General features: G+C 47.1%; 1 protein-coding gene across 1 annotated transcript; it reads left to right on the top strand.

Moving 5' to 3' along the window:
- The first annotated feature begins 806 nt into the window (after nt 1-806).
- Nucleotides 807-16052, top strand: LOC104257744 (neurotrypsin-like). The gene is made up of 15 exons (XM_009812617.2): nt 807-878; nt 2988-3033; nt 4470-4706; nt 6017-6140; nt 6868-7043; nt 7556-7703; nt 8537-8715; nt 9153-9294; nt 10366-10568; nt 11591-11732; nt 12009-12214; nt 12772-12850; nt 13099-13221; nt 13752-14032; nt 15742-16052. Exons 1-15 carry the CDS (start codon nt 807-809, stop codon nt 16050-16052), a joined length of 2469 nt encoding a protein of 822 aa, XP_009810919.2.
- Nucleotides 16053-18796: the final 2744 nt, after the last annotated feature.

Genomic DNA, 18796 nt, shown 5'->3' with positions numbered 1-18796 from the left:
AAGTTTTCTGGGTCCCATTTCCCTGGGTTCAAATCTGAGGGGAGTTTGACCTCAGGAAGCTGCAAGCAGCTAATCGAGGAGGCAGCGGTGGGGGGATAAAGTCCAGATTCCTTCCAACAAGTCTAATCTCTGGCAAGCGTGCGCACACGAGCCGCTCGCTCTTCCAGTGCTGTTGCTGGAGGTTTTGCAGCAGGACGCAGCCCCAGCTGCCCCCGTAGCTGGAGCCTTTGTGCCTCGGGGAGAGAAGGACGAGGCAGCTGTGGGAAGGAGGCACTGCCGGAGAGGAGAAGAGAGGAGAGGAGAGGAGAGGAGGGCGGCTGGGCAGCCGGGCAGCCAGGGCCGGAGAGGCGGAGGCTGGCAGCGGGGGAAGCGCGCACCTGGAGCACGGAGGGGGGCCGGGGAGAGGGAGGGGACAGCGGGGCTGCGGGAGCGGGCTGAGGGCTGCGCCCCACCCGCCTGCGCTTGCCCCCTCCTGTTTTTAAGGGTGCTAGAGAAATTCTGGGGCATGTTCTCCTCCCTTATTTCTCTCCCCTCTTTTTCCCCTTTCCGAAGAGAAGAATCAAGGAGAAGAGATGGGGAGAGGAGGGGGAAAGTGAAATTCTAAGATGCTGCTGGGAACTTGGATCCCATCCCTTTCCCTGCATAGACATGGAAGAGGCATCCCGCTGCCTCCGGTGCGGAGCGGCTAGTGCCCTGCTCCCGGGGAAACCCAGCTGCAGAGCCCGGGGAGGGGGCAGCCGCTGAGCCCGGCAGCTGAACGAGAATGTGATGCTTGGAGAAGCTTCTGCCCGCTTTGCACAGGGAGGATGGAGATCCCCGAAGTACTTGGGCTCCTGCTAGAGCTCTCGAGTCTGTTATCCTGTCTCAGATGCGTGGAGGTAAGACATTATTACTCTTCTATCTGCTTGTAAGAAGTCACATGGCTTTTTTAATAGCCTTGCTGTAAGTGGATCTTGTTATTACTTGAATATGTTTTCCAACGCGTGCAGGCAGCTGTGGTCTCTGGGAAGGGTTGGGGGCTTGGGGAGAGATTTATTTTGTTGTGCGTATGAAATTCAGAAAGGAAAGAAAGCAGGAAAGCAGGATCCACAAGGGCTTGCAGATGCTTTGGCTCAGGTTTCCTATGCTTCCCAAGCACTGCAGTGACCCTGGCAGGAGAGATCCTTTGTTTCTGTTCTTTGCTGATTGACTGATTACCCCGATTGCTGTTGTGGACAGATGATTTATAGCCACATGGACCTGGGGCAGTGACTGCAGCACAGGCTGTTTGCACTAAAATGTGGTGGCGGTGATGGTCAGCATTGGGGGATTTTGGAAACTGCTACGGGAACTGGCAGCAACTAATCTTTCATTAGAAGGGAAGTATATTACTTGGACTGCAGTTCTTTCATTTATGGTCAGCCTCCAAGAAGAGCAGGTTCAGGCTTTCATATGTAGTCTGTTATTAGTCCAACCCATCCCTCTATCGCCTGCAGGCTTACGTGTGTGTGCAGGTCCACACTAAAAGCTAGGAGTCTGAGGACCTGGATTGTGGCTCAGTCACCTGTTTGGTGCAGTCACAAAAGTGTAGCTTAGCTCACTTTCCTCTCTTTGCAAAGAGCTTTGAGATCCTCCGCTGAGTCCTTCCGCACTGCTGGTTCAGAGACCGTTATGTGGGCTCGGAATAGCCTGATGCATGCACGTAGATAGATTTTGGCTGAAAAGGGTTTTTCAGTTAAATGCTGTTTTATCTGTGTGTCTTCTTGTGCATACACACCTGAGATCTGATCTGCTGTTTCTGAACCATGTCAGAAATTCATCTTCAATATGCAATGTTACATTCTGACTTCTGGAAGGTGATGCTGGAGCTTGGCCATGCTTGTCAACACCTGCTGGACCATATTCATAAGCTTGATTGGAAGATGACACCTGCCATGAGTAGGTGTCATTCTTGTCAGGTATCTATGGGAACTGTCCCTGCTCATCCCAGAGGTGGATTTGGTTTAATTCCAAATTTTACTCTTTCCCTTTTCCAGGGAGAGGTGAAGCTGAAAGAAGCAAAATTACTGCATTTTGAAGAAAACCAGAACCATTTCCAATAGCTAGTTTTCTTTATATGCACACCTCTGCTCTATGAATTAGAACTCCTTGATCATATAAAAGTATTAGAAATGTTCATATAAAAGTATTTAAACTACATGGAGCTAGCAGAAGCATGTACAGTTTCTTCTTTTCACTCTGGGTCTGCGAAGATTTTGCACCTGCCTGCACACCATGTAATGGTGTTGAAGTGGAGATCCCTATCTCCCAGCCAACAGTCAAGTTATAACCACCAAAAACACTGCCTACAAGAGGAAATGCAGTTTTGGGGCTGGAGAGGATGCTGGAATTCTGGTGGCTTTGTTTAATTTTTTTTGTTCTTATCTATTTAACCCCGTTTGGATAATAATGCCATAGGCCATATCACACTCTTATGTATTAAAAACAAAATCCTCAAAAAGCCTTGTTGGATTGTCTTCTTTAGGTGTTTCTCACTTTGTATATGGATGTTTATTACTATTTTAACAGGGATCCCTGGGGGCATCATCCCATCATGTAGATATTTCTCTGTTTGCTGCTGTGGCCATAGATGGCTTGCCCTATAAACAGAGAGAGAATGAGTGTTTATTCATTATTTTTCTTACTGGTAACAATGACCTTCTTCTAGCTTTTCTTTCCATAGGGATCTCACTCAGGCTTCCAATTCTATTGGAAAAGAACAAGCAGAGCCCTGTAATGCAGTGCTTAGATCAAGGGTAAATCTCTGCAGGCCAGTAATTATTCATTTTGCTGTTAGTGGGCAGAGCTGTGATTGGATTTGAAGAGGAGCAATGGGGAGAGCGGGGAAGAGGCTGGTTACTAGGGTGTGTTTGCCTAAAGCAGCAAAAGGCCGAGCTGCTTTTAGGACATGCCCATGTTTATTTCATCGGATAATCATCTCTCTGCTTTTGCTCTGTTTCTTTTCCCAGGCTTTCCTGGGATCCCAGCCCAACCAAAACCATTTGCAGAGTGCAGGTAAGAACAAGAAGTTATTAATTCAGTCATCGGGCAGATTCTTTCCTGCAGTGCTGATCTGAGGCCATAGGTAGGATGAACCTCTGCTACCTGGCATTCTTCCTTTCTTTCTATCACTTCTTAAAACTTTTCTCCTGCCTCAATGTCTGTTTATCTCCTTCCCCAAAATGGCCAGACCACTTTCTTTTCTTCATGTCTAATACTCTTGCAGTTCCCTATTCCTCCCACATGTTCTTTTCCTTTCATCTCTCTCTTTACCACAGTCTTTTTTGCACACTCACCTTTCCTCCGATCTAACAGTTACTGAATCCTCATACAGCCCCCTCCGAGGGTCCCAGTTGATGCAAAGCGCACGGTGTGTTTTCCAGGCACCCACGTGTAGCTGCTTCTCATTTTTGTACCTTGCAGTTAGCCTTCAGCTGTCACTTACCCCCTCTGGGCATGGCAGTGGCTAGAAGGCAAATGGCATGAGGCAAAGTTTCTTTATACCCCTTGCTGTTTGTCCTACGTGCCTTTATGGCAGAAAGGTTTTCTGAAAGTGTTGGCTTGTTTTTGTTTATTTGAAGAATAGAGCTATAACTGTTATCCATATCTGAGTCTGTTTTTCCCATGCTATGGAGCCTAAAAAGCCCACCCTCACACAGAATCTGGTTCTGGTTTCCCTCTTTCTTATTTCAGGGTCATGAATGGAGAATTTTCTTCTTTTGTTAAAGACTGTATTAAATTAATTGTTGGGGTTTCTTTGCATGAGAGATTTCACACGGACAGGGGCCTGGAACACTGGCACCTGCACTTCCCCCCAAAATAGGTTCCCTTTCCCTTCCTACACATTGGCCAAGTTGAGATAAGCCAGGTGATATGCTAATGTGTATAGGGAACATACATACAATGAAATACAATGTCATTTCCCACCTTCCTGCTTTATAGAATGAAAGTATAGCTAATTCTAAACTCTTCTCAGTTTCAGTAAATTTAGACAGGCAATTAATCTTCTAAAGAGCCTAGGATCAAATTTAAGAGTATCTTATTCAGGTACCAAAGCAGGTGGGGAAGGAAGTGGAGGAGTGTGTGCCAGGCTCAAGTGCTGCTCAAGAGTAAGTGAATACATCTATTGAAATAAACGGTAAAGGGCACCGGTTCAAATTGTCCGTGTTTGGGCCCAGAGTTAACACATTTCAAAGGTCTGTCTGGGCAGTTCATGACTTTCAGATCAATTTGGTTTTTACATAGTGCGTATTATAAACATTCTTTAGTGCATATTATAAACATTCTTTGAGCAGCTGCCTTGAAGAGTGATAGAATTAAAATCAAGCAAGTAGCGATCAAGACTGCAGACACGGGAGGTGTTTCAGGAGATCAGCTGGTATCTCCCACACTGCCTGATCCTCGGTGTGTGATGCCCTAAGTGATGCTAACAGCTCCCTTCCTCTGTCCAGCGTCCAGCGTGTGTGGTGTCGGACCTCTTGGGTATTACAATGGCTCGCTGGCGGTGACTGAGGCCGGGGCAGAGTGCCTCAATTGGGCAGAGTTCCCCGATTATGTTCAGCAGTACCCAGACCGTGGCTTGGGGGACCACAACCACTGCAGGAACCCGGACGGAGGAACTACACCCTGGTGCTTCTACCGGCTTGCGTCAGGAGTCATCGGCTGGGCTAACTGTGACTGTAACCAAGGTAAGGGCTGCTGTGTGTTCCTGCCAGCTGCACTGTCTTGGCGGGCTCAGGCCAGAAACGTGGGCTGCACAGACTTGCAAGCAGCAGGTGGGACACCCTGTGAAAGAAGCACAGTGCAGTAACTGTCCCGAGTTGTCGAAATAATTAGGACTAGAGTCTAGCCTGTGTGGGAGAAGAACATCTGTATATAGCAGGGGGTGGATTTAAGCTGCTGTAGCCATAATGCCTTGTATAGATGTGTTTATTCTCATACAAGGAGACTTCTTTCTTTTACTGTTAACTTATGCCACTTTGAAAACAGTTTAAGTTATGTGGAAAACAACCCACTAGTACTCCTTAAGTCTCCATATCAGAGCTCTCCTCATGTAATTATAGCAGTTCAAATACAACAAGGAAAAATCTTCTGTGGCTAGGTTTGTAAATCTTCTGTGTCAAGGTATTTCATAGGCTTACTTTAAAATTCCTTGCAGTGCCGACACAAGGACTGCTGCTTATTTTGAGACATGCGAGGGAGCTGAGCTCTCTCAGTACCCTGACTCCAGTGCAGCACTCTTGAAAATGTTCTATTTGTCCTCCTGTTTTCTGACTTTCCTCCCTTTTCCTGCATTTTGCAAAGCAGGTAAAGCACTATTTTAATAAATGAAATTACAAAGTCTTTTCCCTTGTCAGTGGAAGTGCTTTCAAAAATGGCTTCATTAAAGGGAAGGATACAACAAGTGTAATTGTGCTGTGTGCCTGCATTGAGGTACTACAGAGGTGTACCCTTCTCCTGGTACATCACTGAGTGAGGAGATGTGCTTTCTAAACAATGGTAGATATTTGTAGTGCAGTGGGAATTGAAAGGGCATTTACATTGGCACTTCCTTTTCTTAGAGCAATTAAAGAGGATTCACCTGCTGTTACTGAACATCTAGCTGTAGCAACAGTGACTCACAGGTGAGGTGATCAATGGAAAATAAATCAGTGGAGTGTCATAGGAATTAGAGAGCCTGCAATTTCCATACACCTTTTCATGTTGCCATGTAAAATCACCCCCGTTTCACAACAGGAAAATCCTGGTGCTGTGGCAGAACCCAAGTTTTCTGCTAGTATTATCATGGCTTTGAAATGGATGTAGCACCAGCCATCCTCCAGCCATTGCTGGAACTGGGAAGGTGCCACGTCCCGCACTCCTTCATACCAGTCACTTCAGTGACAGCACCAGCAAAACAGGGATGAGAAAAGCCAGGTTCAGTTCAAGTCCAAGACTTGCTGATCTGAAACCTCCATCAGAAGATAGCAGCTTTCTTTTTTTCCTTCTCTTTTGGAAGGTGCTGTGCGGTTGGCTGAAGATAGTAGTGTGGAGCTGTACTTCAGTGGACTCTGGGGCACCATCTGTGCTGACCACTGGACTGACTGGGATGCCAGTGTTGTCTGCAGGCAACTAGGTCTCAGGTGGGAACCTCAGTCTGGTTGCAAGAGTTACATGCTCATGCGGCCTTGGAAAGAACAGCCTCTCTGGTGACAGTCCCTCTGGCATAATGTGTTGGCTGGGGAAGAAGACTTTGTTTTGTGGGCTCGTTTCCCACTCATGAGGGTCCTTTCCTACTGTTTTCTTTCCATGGCTATGTCAAACCCCAACCAGCATTTGCAAGAACTTTTTAAAGCAGTAGTTTGGGCTTGGTGCTCCAGGCTGCGATGAGTGAACTGTGAGATCTTATCCCCTTTTCAGTGTTACCAACTGGAGTTTGTGTAGTGATCTATTAGAAATTTTGAGAGTGTGAACCCTCTTTGGGAATCTGGGATTTGGACCTTCAAACCAAATAGCAAGGGGATAAGGTTCACAGAGAAGGAAGAAGGTGATTCAGGTATTTGGATGTTTGAATCTGTTCATGGGTTCATTTATCACTCTCAAAAGAGGGTGCCATTTCAGACCAGACCAACTCAACTACCAAGAAGATAGGAAGACAAAATGGGTTAGATGGTGGGAAGTGCTTTGTGCTTGCTTGTACTCTCCCATTAGACCATACATGGCCACCCCTTTATGCACTCCCAATCAACTGGGCTCACTGGGATGTGAAATGCCACAGCTGGGCTGGAGAGTCACAAGAACTGGGGGAAAACAAGTGTGAGTCAAGCAGTGCTACGGCGTTTCATTGGTCTGTTGCTTGCTCTCTGCCAGTGAGATCGGGACGGCTGGGAAGAAGAGTCATCCCGGACTGTGGCCTGTTCCCCTGCACCTGCAGTCAGCAAACTGCCATGGGGATGAGAAAGCCCTGCTGCAGTGTAGCTATCGGGAAGCTGTGTCAGGAGCTTGTAACCAGGGGAGTGCCATGGTAACATGTGTCCCTCCAGAAGGTATATCTCCAGGGGAGGTTCACTCCCTGTTTCTTGCGTCAGTGTTGCTGATAAGATGTAAAATCTAAGGTTGTGAAGCTGTGGAGAGCAAATCATTGGAGCATGTTCTTCTTTCACCTGCTATACAGGTGGTTATCTTCCTTCCAGTGGAAAATTATCCATCCTTTCCCAATCCCAAATACTCAGAGTGGGAATACTTCTACAGTCACTGAAAGATGGCTGTTGCTTATGACTACATCCTCTTTCTATCAAACCAAGGGTTTGTCTGCAGGCAGCGAAGTCCTAGCCACTGTAGCAGCCAGTTAAAAAGCCAGCCCTGGACCAGCGGCACTCCTGCTGTGGGCTGCAATCACGGATGCTTGGGGGGGGTTAGAGGGGAGGATGTGGTAGGGTGGGACAAGAGCATCCCAAGACCTCCTCTAGCTGGTGAATGTTTCTACACCCTGGGCTGTTGGATGTGCTTTGTCTCTGTTTTGCTCTGTTGTGCTCTCTTTCCCTTTCTTGAAGCACAGGTGTAGGTGCCCCGCTGCGTTTAGTTGGGGGAAAGGAGAGCTTTGAAGGGCGAGTGGAGGTTTACCATGATGGCAAGTGGGGTACCATCTGTGACGACCAGTGGGACGACCGGGATGCTGAAGTAGTTTGTAGGCAGCTGGGACTCAGGTAATTTTCCTGCTGTACATCATGGAGTGGTAATAGAGGTAGGCAGAATGAAGAATGTGAGCACGTCCTTTCGCTGTAGTACCAGCCCTTTCTATGGGAAGCGTACAGAAACCCTGGGAAAGATAATTCTGGACTGATCATCCTATAAAGGGATTTTGTACTTAATTCCTGTCAGTTTTATGGGTTTATGCTGTGGAAAAAAAAAAAGTTGGTGCATCCCTATCCAAGGTCTGTTTGTGTTTATCCCTGCCAATTATTTTTGCACACATGTCCTAACGCAAATCTTCTTGGCCTCAGTGATAACTTGTCATGGTGATTTCTATATGTGAACTGCAGTTGTTTACTTGGTTAAGTTCAAACACATCCAGTTTCACTGACTGCCCTTATCCTCTTCAGGCAGGAAAGCAAGAGAGAGCACCCCATTCTCCTCTATGCCATTCAGCACTTAACATGGGAGCTGTTGTATACTGAGCATTCTTGAAAATCAAATCAGTACAAAATTGTTTAAAATAGATGGTCCTGTTCTGAGATCCCTCAAACTTTGGGAGTTTTTCCTGTTGCTGAGATTGAAACATCATTGTCCTCAGAACTCCCCAGGTGTCTGAACTGTTCATGTTGCAGGCACATTTTTATTATGTGTTGGAAGGTCTCATTACAAAACTTTCCAATAAGGTATTTCGGTTAACAGTTGGCAACACCACTGTGTCAGAAATACAGATTATCTATGGGAGGACAGTGGCCTAGCATAGGAGAGTCCCTGTGCAAGGCAGACTCCGAGCATACAACACGGTGGCCTTCCTTACTGTGAGCATATGTGTCTATACCGTTTGCAGTGGGAACCCAAAAGCCTTGTCATGGGCTCACTATGGGCAGGGATCTGGCCCAATCCTGCTGGATGAAGTGGAGTGCTCAGGCAATGAACTCTCACTTGACCAGTGCAAGAAGAGTGACTGGGGACAGCAGAACTGTGACCACATTGAAGATGCTGGGGTCTCCTGCGACCCTTTCACAGGTACAAATCTACAGCTCTACGCCAGTCAGATGTGGTCTGTCTTACTCCCGTGTTACACAGCTTGCTCAGCAGATAGCTCCGCTTGCTCAGCAGACAGCTCCCCTGCTTCAGGATCCTGCAGGGCTCCTGCATGTGGCTCCCACAAGGGCTGCCAGATGTGGAGGCAGAGAGCAAGCAGCAGGCGGGAACGGATCAGAGCCAGGCTTGGTGGTGGTCCCATTGCTTTCCACAGGTGGCACGGAAAGGCTGAGACGAATCCTCCCCTGACAGACGGGCGCGTTTGGGAGCAATGAATGTTTGGTTTCTGAGTACCCATGTATATCTGTGTCTTTGGTTTCCTTCACCGATGGGCTGCACAGAGACGTCAGCAGTGGGGCACAGGCTGTTCCTTCTCAGCCCTGCTGAGTGCTGATCTTTCCTTTTCCCACCCCGTCCAGAGGGCACTGTCAGGCTGGCTGGTGGCCGCAGCCCCAGCGAAGGCAGGGTAGAAGTTTATTACAACGGAGACTGGGGCACAGTATGTGATGATGGCTGGACAGACCTCGGTGCCCAGGTGGTCTGCAGGCAGCTGGGCTTCAGGTAGGACTGAGAGCGTGTGTAGTATTTGTGCTTCCTAATTTTCAGGGATTGGATTCCGTCCCCCTTCACTGGGATAGGCTGGACCTTACTTCCTTCAACGCTGTCTTTGTTAGAAGGGTTATTACCATTACACAACTTTATTCAGAAAAGATTAATAGGTATCCACATCCTTTCCCAGGAAAAAAAATAAAATCTTTATTATCTCTTGCCTCGGCCTGTTTTGAAAGCAGATAACAGGCTTGATACTGTCTTTATGAACCCCTCACCAAAGTCAGAAAGTTCTCTCAATACACCTTAAATTTCCGGGTGTATCAGCTCAGCACTGCCACCCCCTCTGCTCTGTCAGCTAAACACATCACCTGCTTCAGGAGTTGAAGGAAGACCAGCAGGGCAAAAACAGAGTAGCGTTAGGGATTTTTTGTAATGCTTTTCTTTCAGCCCATTGCGGAACGGTCGTCCCTCCAGGTGTGAGTTTGGGGAAGATTTAAAATCAGGATACTGTAGTCTTGGAGCAGTAAAGGGGTTTTTTTTGTGGATTTTTAATATGATTAGGCTATCCTTGTAAAATTTCAGCTTTATAGCCTGAAAACAGACTAAACCAAATTCTTCCCTTTGAGTTCAGCTGCGTACTGTGTTTGTCATCTCTTGTAGTGCCTAAGAGTTTGCAGCTTTCTGCATTTCAATTCCAGGTAGCTACTTCCTATAAAAAGAAGTAGAATTACATAAATGTTGATATTTTTGATGCCTCCTCTGCTAGCCCCTCCCCAAATAGATGTACACAGAGGCAAAGCAGCCGCTGTGGTATAGCTGGCCCTCTGTGCTACTGTGACCGTGCCTTTGACCAGACACTGGGAAATGGACTGGTCTGAGCGGGCCTCCCTGAAAGCTGAAGCTGGTGAGATGTGCGAGCTGCCTGGCTGCCATCCTGTGTGTCACTGAGTGGTTTAGGTCAGGAGGCCACCGATACCACAGCTGAGCTCTGCAGGGGAGTTTCCCTTTGGGTCTGAGCTTGGGTCCCTCTGTGGGATTAATGAGTTCTAATGAATCTGATGTTCTGTTTCCTTCCTCTAGTGGTCCTGCTACCCTGGCCTCTGAAGGGGACTATGCTGCTGGCCAAGGCTTTATCTTACTGGATGATGTGGCTTGTCTGGGGACAGAGCTGTCCCTCCTGGACTGTCCCCACAGCAACTGGGGGCAGCATGACTGCTCACACGCTGAGGATGTGGGAGTCCGCTGTTCCCCCGAGAGCAACACAGTCATGGATGGCAGCCTGGGTAACTCGCCTTGCCTCTTGCCCTGGGTGGTGGGGAAGTGTCACCTGCTGGTCTGTTCCTCTGGAAGCTCTGGCAGATGTGGGAGTTTTCCCCGTGCTGTCTCAGTGAGGGGGCTGCTTTTTGAGGAGGACTCCTAGGAAGAAGCCCTGGCTGTCTTGGGGCACAGCCACAGAGCTGTGGCTGCACCAGTCTGACGGCCAGACCTGCAGAGAAACTGAAACTGGAGAGAATTGCGTTGGCAGTCTCTAAAACAAACCCGAGGGGCTGAGGAATGGTGGCTGCCTTAGCGTGCCATTGCTCACTGATGAGACGCCTTAGCCCCATGTCTGTGGGAACATGGGACCCGTTTAACCACACCCTTTAGGAAATGGGTGTAGTGACATTAGTGTCACACCTTGCCAAGATGAGGACTTCAGATGTGAGGGGCTGTTGTATGGAAATTGGCACTCTTGTGTGGATGGCACACTTTTAATTAAAATTGTGAATGTATTTCAAGTTAGCATAATTTCCTTATTTATATGAGGCCTGATACTTTCCCCTTTCCCTGCTACAGGAGACTTTGCAATTTGTCAGACATTTTTTGTTGAAATAGACAGCATCCAACTTTTTTGGGTTTCCTGGATGTAGAACTCTTCTCTTGCCAAGAATAATATAATAGTTTTATGATTTAATGGATTCATTTCCAAGGCATGTTTAAGCTTGTCCACTCTTGGCTCAGGAGTTAATAACTTTCCTTCTGTTCTTGTTCTCCTTTTACTCAGCTTTCAGAATATGATCCACTTATGATTTCCAGTATGTATTAAATAAATTAATATGTATGTAGTCTTCTGATTCAGCACAGAGGTGAAATGAGGGACATAGTCTTCATATAGAAATACTCTTTTTTTCTTTTTCTTTTTTTTTTCTTTTAAAGCTTACTGATGTGTGGGATTCATCTTTTCCTATAGAATCCAAGTAAGTTCTGGGCACATCACACTCTCTGGTATTTTTGCTTGCAGTGACCCATATGTTTTCTGCTGCAGGGCCTCCTGTGCGGCTGGTGGATGGAGAAACCACCAAGGAGGGACGGGTTGAGGTATTCCTGAATGGGCAGTGGGGCAGCGTCTGTGATGATGGCTGGACAGACAGAGATGCTGCAGTAGTTTGCAGGCAACTGGGATTCAGGTAACTGCTCTGGTACATGCATCTTATAGATAGAAACAGCTCTCAGGGGGATCGCTCCTTTCTGGACCTGTTTCTAGGGGCTTCATTTCTTAGTTTTGGCATACCTGCATGTGCTTGAGGGAGTAGGGTCCTATTCTCACAGTGCCTTCAGCAAATACTGTACTACTGTCTGTGTGCGGAGTGACACATAAATATTATTTCTCTTAAAATGTGCTGGTGCATCAGGTTCACCTGCCTCCTGCTTATTGCAGATTAGCCACCCTCTCTCTATTGCAGTGGTACAGCAAAAGCCAGGGCAATGGCTTATTTTGGTGAAGGCCATGGGCCCATCCATATGGACAACGTAGAATGCAGCGGCACGGAGCACACCCTGGGGCAGTGTGTCAGGCCTGACACCGGCATTCACAGCTGCTGGCACAGTGAGGATGCTGGTGTGATCTGTGACTATGTGGAAGAGAAGGTCCAAGACATCAGAAGAACAGGTGATGTGCCCATTTCTTCTATGCAAAAATCTGGGGCTCCTGTTGTAGTATCTCTGCATGCTTTTATGCTTTCCCCCTGTAGTTTGTCTCTTCTTTGGCTGAAACTTCACCTACAAAATAAGCATGTCCTGTCCTGCACCTCTTACTTTTTCCTTGTTTTCGCTGCCTCTTCTTACGAGCACAGGGTGCTCCGGAATGAGGAGCTCCACCCATGTCAGGCCTTTGAGCCTGCAGAACTTCCCCACAACGAAGTCACTGTACCCTTCCTTAGAGCCGTAACCATGAGCAAACTTCGGGGTTTAGAGCACTGAGGAAATAGCTGTAGAGGTCCCATTCCTGGCATAAGACTACAGGTACTGGAGGTAAGCACCTCCACCAAAATTGAGGAAACCTATGAGACCAAATCTTCTATGAATTCCATATGCACAACACAATGCAGTCAACTACCATGAGGATCAATGCCCTCAGGGAAGGTGAATGGTATTTGGCTCTGTGACAGCAATTCTTGATACTTAAGCTGAAGGTATCTACCCAACTGCTCTAACTTTGCTGTGCAGGTCCAGAATCTGGTGTGTGTGGGATGCGCCTGCTTCACCGTCGCAAGAAAAGAATCATAGGTGGAAACAAGTCTCTCAGGTACTACCCCGTAATTGCCGGGAAAGCCAGAACTGGTTCCAGCTTTCCTACAGGCTCTGGAAATAGCCTGGCAAAGGCTGAATACATTCACACATTTTCACTGGTGATTTTTGAACTTGATTTGAACCAGTGGGCCCATCTAGGGGAGAATACACACCAGCTGAGCCCAGATGGGGCAGAGTGGATGGGAAAAGAGGAAAACAGCTCCTGTGTTTGTGATGCCTATTATTCCTCTGTTTCTTCTTCAGAGGTGGTTGGCCATGGCAGGCCTCACTACGGTTGAAGGGCTTTCATCGAGATACTCGTCTGCTGTGCGGAGCAACGCTGATCAGCAGCTGCTGGGTAGTGACTGCAGCCCACTGCTTCAAAAGGTGCGTTTGTGAGCGGGGAGCCCCAAGGGATACTCAAAGATGAGCAAGATAACCTCATACAAGGCTATCCTCCCAGCCCAGTGGAATCACATGAGCAAAGTTTCTAAAACAAGACCTTCGGGTTACAATGTGTGTGATCTTGGCGCACTTATGGGGATGACTCAATATAGGCTTGCTTTATCCTTCACTGCTTACACCTGCCCTCTTAACTTTGAGGCTTTACAACTTAACAACTTTACAACTTAAAGTAAAATGGCATTTTGCCATTCTTCAGTGCTGTCTGAAGGGACATGCCTTGCAACTGTTGCAGCCCTTTTTATAGGAGAAAAAAAAAAAGTCTTGTGCATGGGATACCCATTGACCCCAACAGCTGGCATTATCACATCTGCTGAAGAGGCCCCACAGTCCTGTAGCTGGAACTGTTTTACCAGTTTGGGAGGTGGTGGTTCAGTCTCATGGCAACTGGAACTTGTGCGAGTCTGTTTCTCTCTTAGTAGGAGTATCAAGACCTTGAGTGTCTTTTTCTTCAGGTTTGGTGTTGATGTGCGGCGCTACCTGCTGCGGGTGGGCGATTACCACACAGGTGTGAAGGATGAGTTTGAGAGGGAGCTGCCCGTGGAGCGGATCGTCCTCCACAGGAACTACTGGGCCGGCAGCAACGATAATGACATTGCCCTAGTCCGGATGCGGGGCAGAGAGGGGCACTGTCTCTCCTTCAATCGCCACGTTCTGCCTGTCTGCCTGCCTGACAGGAAAGAGAAGTCTGACGTCAACAGGCAAGCTTGCATCATCTCTGGCTGGGGAGACACAGGTGAGTGATGGGGCTTTGAAGAGCAAGAAAGGTGGGGGAGTCTGGGTTCAGGAGCCTACGTGGGCCATTAATTTACGTCTGCATAACTCAAGGCCATGTTCTTATTGCTCCTATTGTCTGTGCCAGCACATGGTGTCAAGGAGCGGAGAGGTGAGGTGATTTTTGTGCCATTGTGTTTTCTTCTGATTTTGAGGCTTCTTGAGCCTGCTCATGGTGGAAGTTTTGGTTGCCAAAACATCCTTCTGAAGGTGTGGGAGAGAGCAACGCTGCCATCTGGCCACAGTCCTCTCTTTCTTCCCCCTCTACAGGCATGTTTGCCCATAGCAGACCCCTTAGGCAGCTGGCAGAGCTGGTGTACAAAGCCTATGGGAGGCCCCCACGTTTCCATGACCTCCTGCCTTCTTCACGATACTGTAGTAGTGAAGTGGGGGCTTAGAGGTGGAAGGAATCTCTCTCAGACTACCTTGCTCCATCTCCCTGGATATTGCTGCAGGGACAGTTGGGCTCTGAGGCTGGTTTCTGCACTAGGTTCGAGACAGCCTGTACCTGTCCTCTTGCAGCACATTGCTATGGAGCTTCCTAGGTAAAAGGGAGTGGGGAATATTCTAGAAAGTATTAATTGTTAAATACTTAACACTCTCGAGGTGGTGTTTTGAAATGCGGGGCTCGGTGAAGTCCTGACATGCATGCATTAGCAAGGTCTGGAGACAGCTTTGAACTCTAAACAGTTTTAGAACCAGCTGTCCAGTCCTCCCCTGTTTGGGGCTCAGAGATGCAATGCAGAGTTTGGGGCAAGGAGGCCTTTCTGGGGCTGCTGTGACTGGAGCAAAGCTGTATGTTCACAAAGACTTGCTGCCAAAAAGCAAATAGCCCCAGGAGCTTCACTGTTGATTTTGGACTTACCCGTCCTTCCCAGCTGTTACCCTAATTGTTTAACTGCACATATACATTTGTCTTTGGAGTGAGTTGCACCAGGTGCACATGTCAATTCGGAGTGTCTGGGGAGGATCAAGGAGCAACTTGGCCATGTAACTCCCTTAAGCTGTACTGGGACTTAATGGCTAGAATCCTCCCCACGCGCCAAATCCGGCTTTCCCAATGAGAGGTGCAGTTACCTACTACCTTGTGAACTTACCGTAAACCTTGGACACAGAAAGGTCATACTCTAATATAGCACTGGAACCTTATGTTCTGAGCAAGTCTGGGGTAATAAAGAGATTTGAGCAAATAAAGACAAATCTGGCCAAAGATGAAATGAGCTCCCTTTGAATAATATTTGGATGCCTCTGAAACATCTTCCAAAACTTCTCTGAGGATTGAGCACTTCACAAATATTACTGCGTTTATTCTCCTGAGAAAACACTGTCCTTGTTTTACGGAGGAGGAAATGGAGGCTCAGAGAGGTGAAATAAATTGAACAAGGTTCAAGTTACTTGTTGGCAGAACCAGGAGTAAGACTCATCCTTTGATCTAACCTCTTTTTCCAACCTCTTCCCCATCTCTTTGATCTTACAGCTCTTTTTTTGTGGTCTGGCTTGGCAGTGCTGTTTTCTGAAGTTCTGGTGGTTCAGAGATGCTGAGCTTGCCTATTTCTGTGCTGCAGTCTTGACATTAAATGTACAACATCTGGTTTTGTGTGGAGCACCATTGCTCTAAGTCGCTGCTGCTGTCTGTACATGAATTGGTCTGCTTGGTCTGTTCTGTTCCAGGGAAGTCCTATTCGAGAACCCTGCTGCAGGGGGTGGTGCCTCTTCTCCCACGGGAAGACTGTGAGGTCCGTTACGGGCAGAAGTTCACTAACCGCATGATTTGTGCTGGGAACCTCTCCGAAGATAAACGGGTGGACAGCTGCCAAGGTGACAGCGGAGGGCCACTCATGTGTCAGCGGTCAAATGGACGCTGGACCATTTTGGGGATCACTTCCTGGGGTTACGGCTGTGGTCGGAAGGATTCCCCCGGTGTGTACACAAAGGTCAGCAAATACGTACCCTGGATCAAGAAAGTGACCAAGCTAAAATGAAAATGTCTGAGCTCTAGGAACTTCAGCATTTGGTCCTTTTGCCCTGCAGCAGCAGAAGGCTGTGACTTCTGGCCTGTGACTGATGGAGATTTATTTTGTTGTTTGACACTGGGAAAAGACTTTAACATAGAACGGGGAGAAAAACAGTTATGGCTGATTCTTTAGAAGTCTTTGGTTTCACTTTAGTCCGTAATCTCTGAGCAGAGAAAGCAGATGCACACTGGTAAGAATGATAAGTCTATGTTGCTCTGACCATTTGAGTCCTGTAATGCAATCACACTTGTTCCTTTGCACTGGCACACAGAAATGGTAGAAGTGGAGAGAGACCTGCCTCTGTAAATCTATTCCCATTTTTGCATGTTTGCATACTTGAAAAATGCTGCAAAGAGAGGTGAGATGCTTGGAAGATGGCAGCAGGCTCTGGCATAGCGGAAATCTTTAGATTTTTTTTCATAACAGCTCTCTTCAGTTCCAGGAATCAGAAGGTTTGACCTGAGCTGAGGAACAGGCCAACAGTTGGGGGTTTTTTTCCTTCCCTGTTATGTCTCTAGGGGGAACCTTCTGTCTTCTGAGTAATAGGTCTGCTCCCATATGATCCCTTTAAAGTGTCTGTCCCTGCTAAGAGATGCTTGTCCCTCCTGCTGTAATCCTGTATCACACATTTCCAGCTGCCAGATGCTATGGTTTTACTGCTGCTTTCTCAATATAGCGGTTCTTTTGTGTTTCTTTTTTTTTTAATTCCTTAAAGCAGCATCTCCTAGAATCAGGTGTTGCTGTAAGAGTAAATCTTCATTTTTAAGAGTCAATATAGCTTTCTTGCTCTCATGATTACTATGAAGAACTTAAAATGTGACCTCAAAAGACTGAATAGACACGTTATTTGTCTTTAAATCCAAACATAATAGTAATCTCAAACATTCAGGTGTTGAGTCACGATTTAACAGCACTGTGGAGACTTTTTCTTGGTACCTTATTCACCATAGTTATTAGCTGCCCATTATTTGTGATGTTAGTCTTTAATATCTCTGTGTTCACAGTTCTCCCATGAAACATGGAAATACTCCCAGGGGTATAGATACAGAATAAACACAGGGAGTGAGTAACTTGCTTGAAGTGTAAAACAGTAAGTGTGCTGCAAAGCAGCTTCCCGCCTTCCCAAAGTGTGTCCTATTCTTGCAACCTCTCGGCTATGCTTCCTCTCTTCTCTTCTTTGCACTATTTCTCTTTTCATTCCTCTCAGTGGGAGTAAACTGGCTTAACTGTGTGTAGACAAGCCAGAGAGAAGGCACGTCAGCGCAGGAGCAGGGGCAGTAAGCTTTGATGTATAACCAAGGACCCGTACATGGAGTAGTAATACAGAATGGGACACATGGAACTTGTGCCTGATGTGCATGTTTTGGGTTCGCTCACACACTGTAGGGTAGGCAATGACTGGCCTGCTGTCTGGAAGGTCTGCACTCAAGGCACTGGGGTGTTGAGTACCTAGGTATTACCAAGGCAAGAACAGAAGACAGAGCACAGCCTGTGGATTAGCAATGTCATATTACAGGGCATGTAATGACAGAGTCCTAGAAATTGCCTTGGATTCAATAAGTAGTGATTGCCTAAAGGTTTAATTTGTTTTCTATAAAACAGCTTAATGTAAAGGTGCTGAACTGGCTAAGTGGCTGATTTTTGTGTGTGAATGCTAAACTAAACAGTTCCATTTACCTTCTCCGGGGATTATAGGACAGCTGGGTTACCAATACTGCAATGGACTGCAATGGAAACTTTATTTTAAAAAAGAATTGTAGGAATCCTGAAAACATGCAATGTAGAGAACCCCTGCAAACTGGCCTTCCAGACAGATCTGGTCTGTTCATGCCACTTCTCGAGGGGCTGAATGTCTGCAGTGCACCTTGTGCTGATAACCCGGTTTGAAGTGCTAGGCTTGATCTTGGGTAGCGCTGTGCTTGGCTCCACGCTGGCTGTGTTGTCCTACAGCTGCTGGCAGACAGTCCCTAAGACACAAGCTGCAGACTGCTCCTTATCTCCCAGGAATGAAAATGACAGGAGGACCGAGGGCAATTATGTTACCGACCTCTGGGCTTGTAGGGGATTAAATGCCAAATTCCACACTGGCAGCAACAGTACCTGTCTGGGAAACGTGAAGGGATATAGCTTTTACCTTCAGCCTCCCCTAAGCCACCATGCTACAGCAGCTCAAATGGAGTTTCTGTGCCTTGGGTGCTGCCACATCTCTAGTTTAACCTGGTTTGATCTTTCAAGCTTATACCCATAACCCCAACAGGCATAGAAACACCCAAAGGATTGAAACTATGAGGTTATTTCCGTAAGCCTACTTAACTGGTTGCCATTCAAGAGTTAGAATAAATTACCATGTAACATAAGTGAGACACAGGCCTGGCATTGTCTTGTGAACTTCCCATGTTCTAGGTCAAAATATTTCTTTCTCCTAGATCATGTCACCATGAAAGCTGTGAGAATCCTTGTAAGTAACATCCCGTAAGTCCTGCATGAGCCAGGAGGAGGGAAGGAAGTATCCAACCTCCTTTGCCTAAGTTTACACCTTACTGGTACTGTAGGCAAGCCTCCCAATACTCTCCCCAATTAGCCTAACCTATTTCAGAGCACCACTATTGCTCTTTACTGTTTAAACTGGGACTGTGGCGCAAGCCAAACCCACGTGCTTTGCCATCGAGGCTTACTGGAACTGCCTGGTTGGGTGAGCAGCACTCAGGTGC

The sequence above is a fragment of the Gavia stellata genome, chromosome 9 (assembly GCF_030936135.1).
Source record: "Gavia stellata isolate bGavSte3 chromosome 9, bGavSte3.hap2, whole genome shotgun sequence".
Classification (NCBI taxonomy): Eukaryota; Metazoa; Chordata; class Aves; order Gaviiformes; family Gaviidae; genus Gavia; species Gavia stellata.
The sequence above is the reverse complement of the archived record's forward strand: the minus strand, read 5'-3'. Positions and strand labels throughout refer to the sequence as shown.

Excerpts from the sequence above, each read along its gene's own strand:
- LOC104257744 (XM_009812617.2), top strand. The coding sequence starts at position 807 with ATGGAGATCCCCGAAGTACTTGGGCTCCTGCTAGAGCTCTCGAGTCTG. Across the intron at positions 3,034-4,469 it reads AAACCATTTGCAGAGTGCAG|CGTCCAGCGTGTGTGGTGTC; the intron begins GTAAGAACAAGA and ends TCCTCTGTCCAG. Across the intron at positions 14,033-15,741 it reads CTCTGGCTGGGGAGACACAG|GGAAGTCCTATTCGAGAACC; the intron begins GTGAGTGATGGG and ends GTTCTGTTCCAG.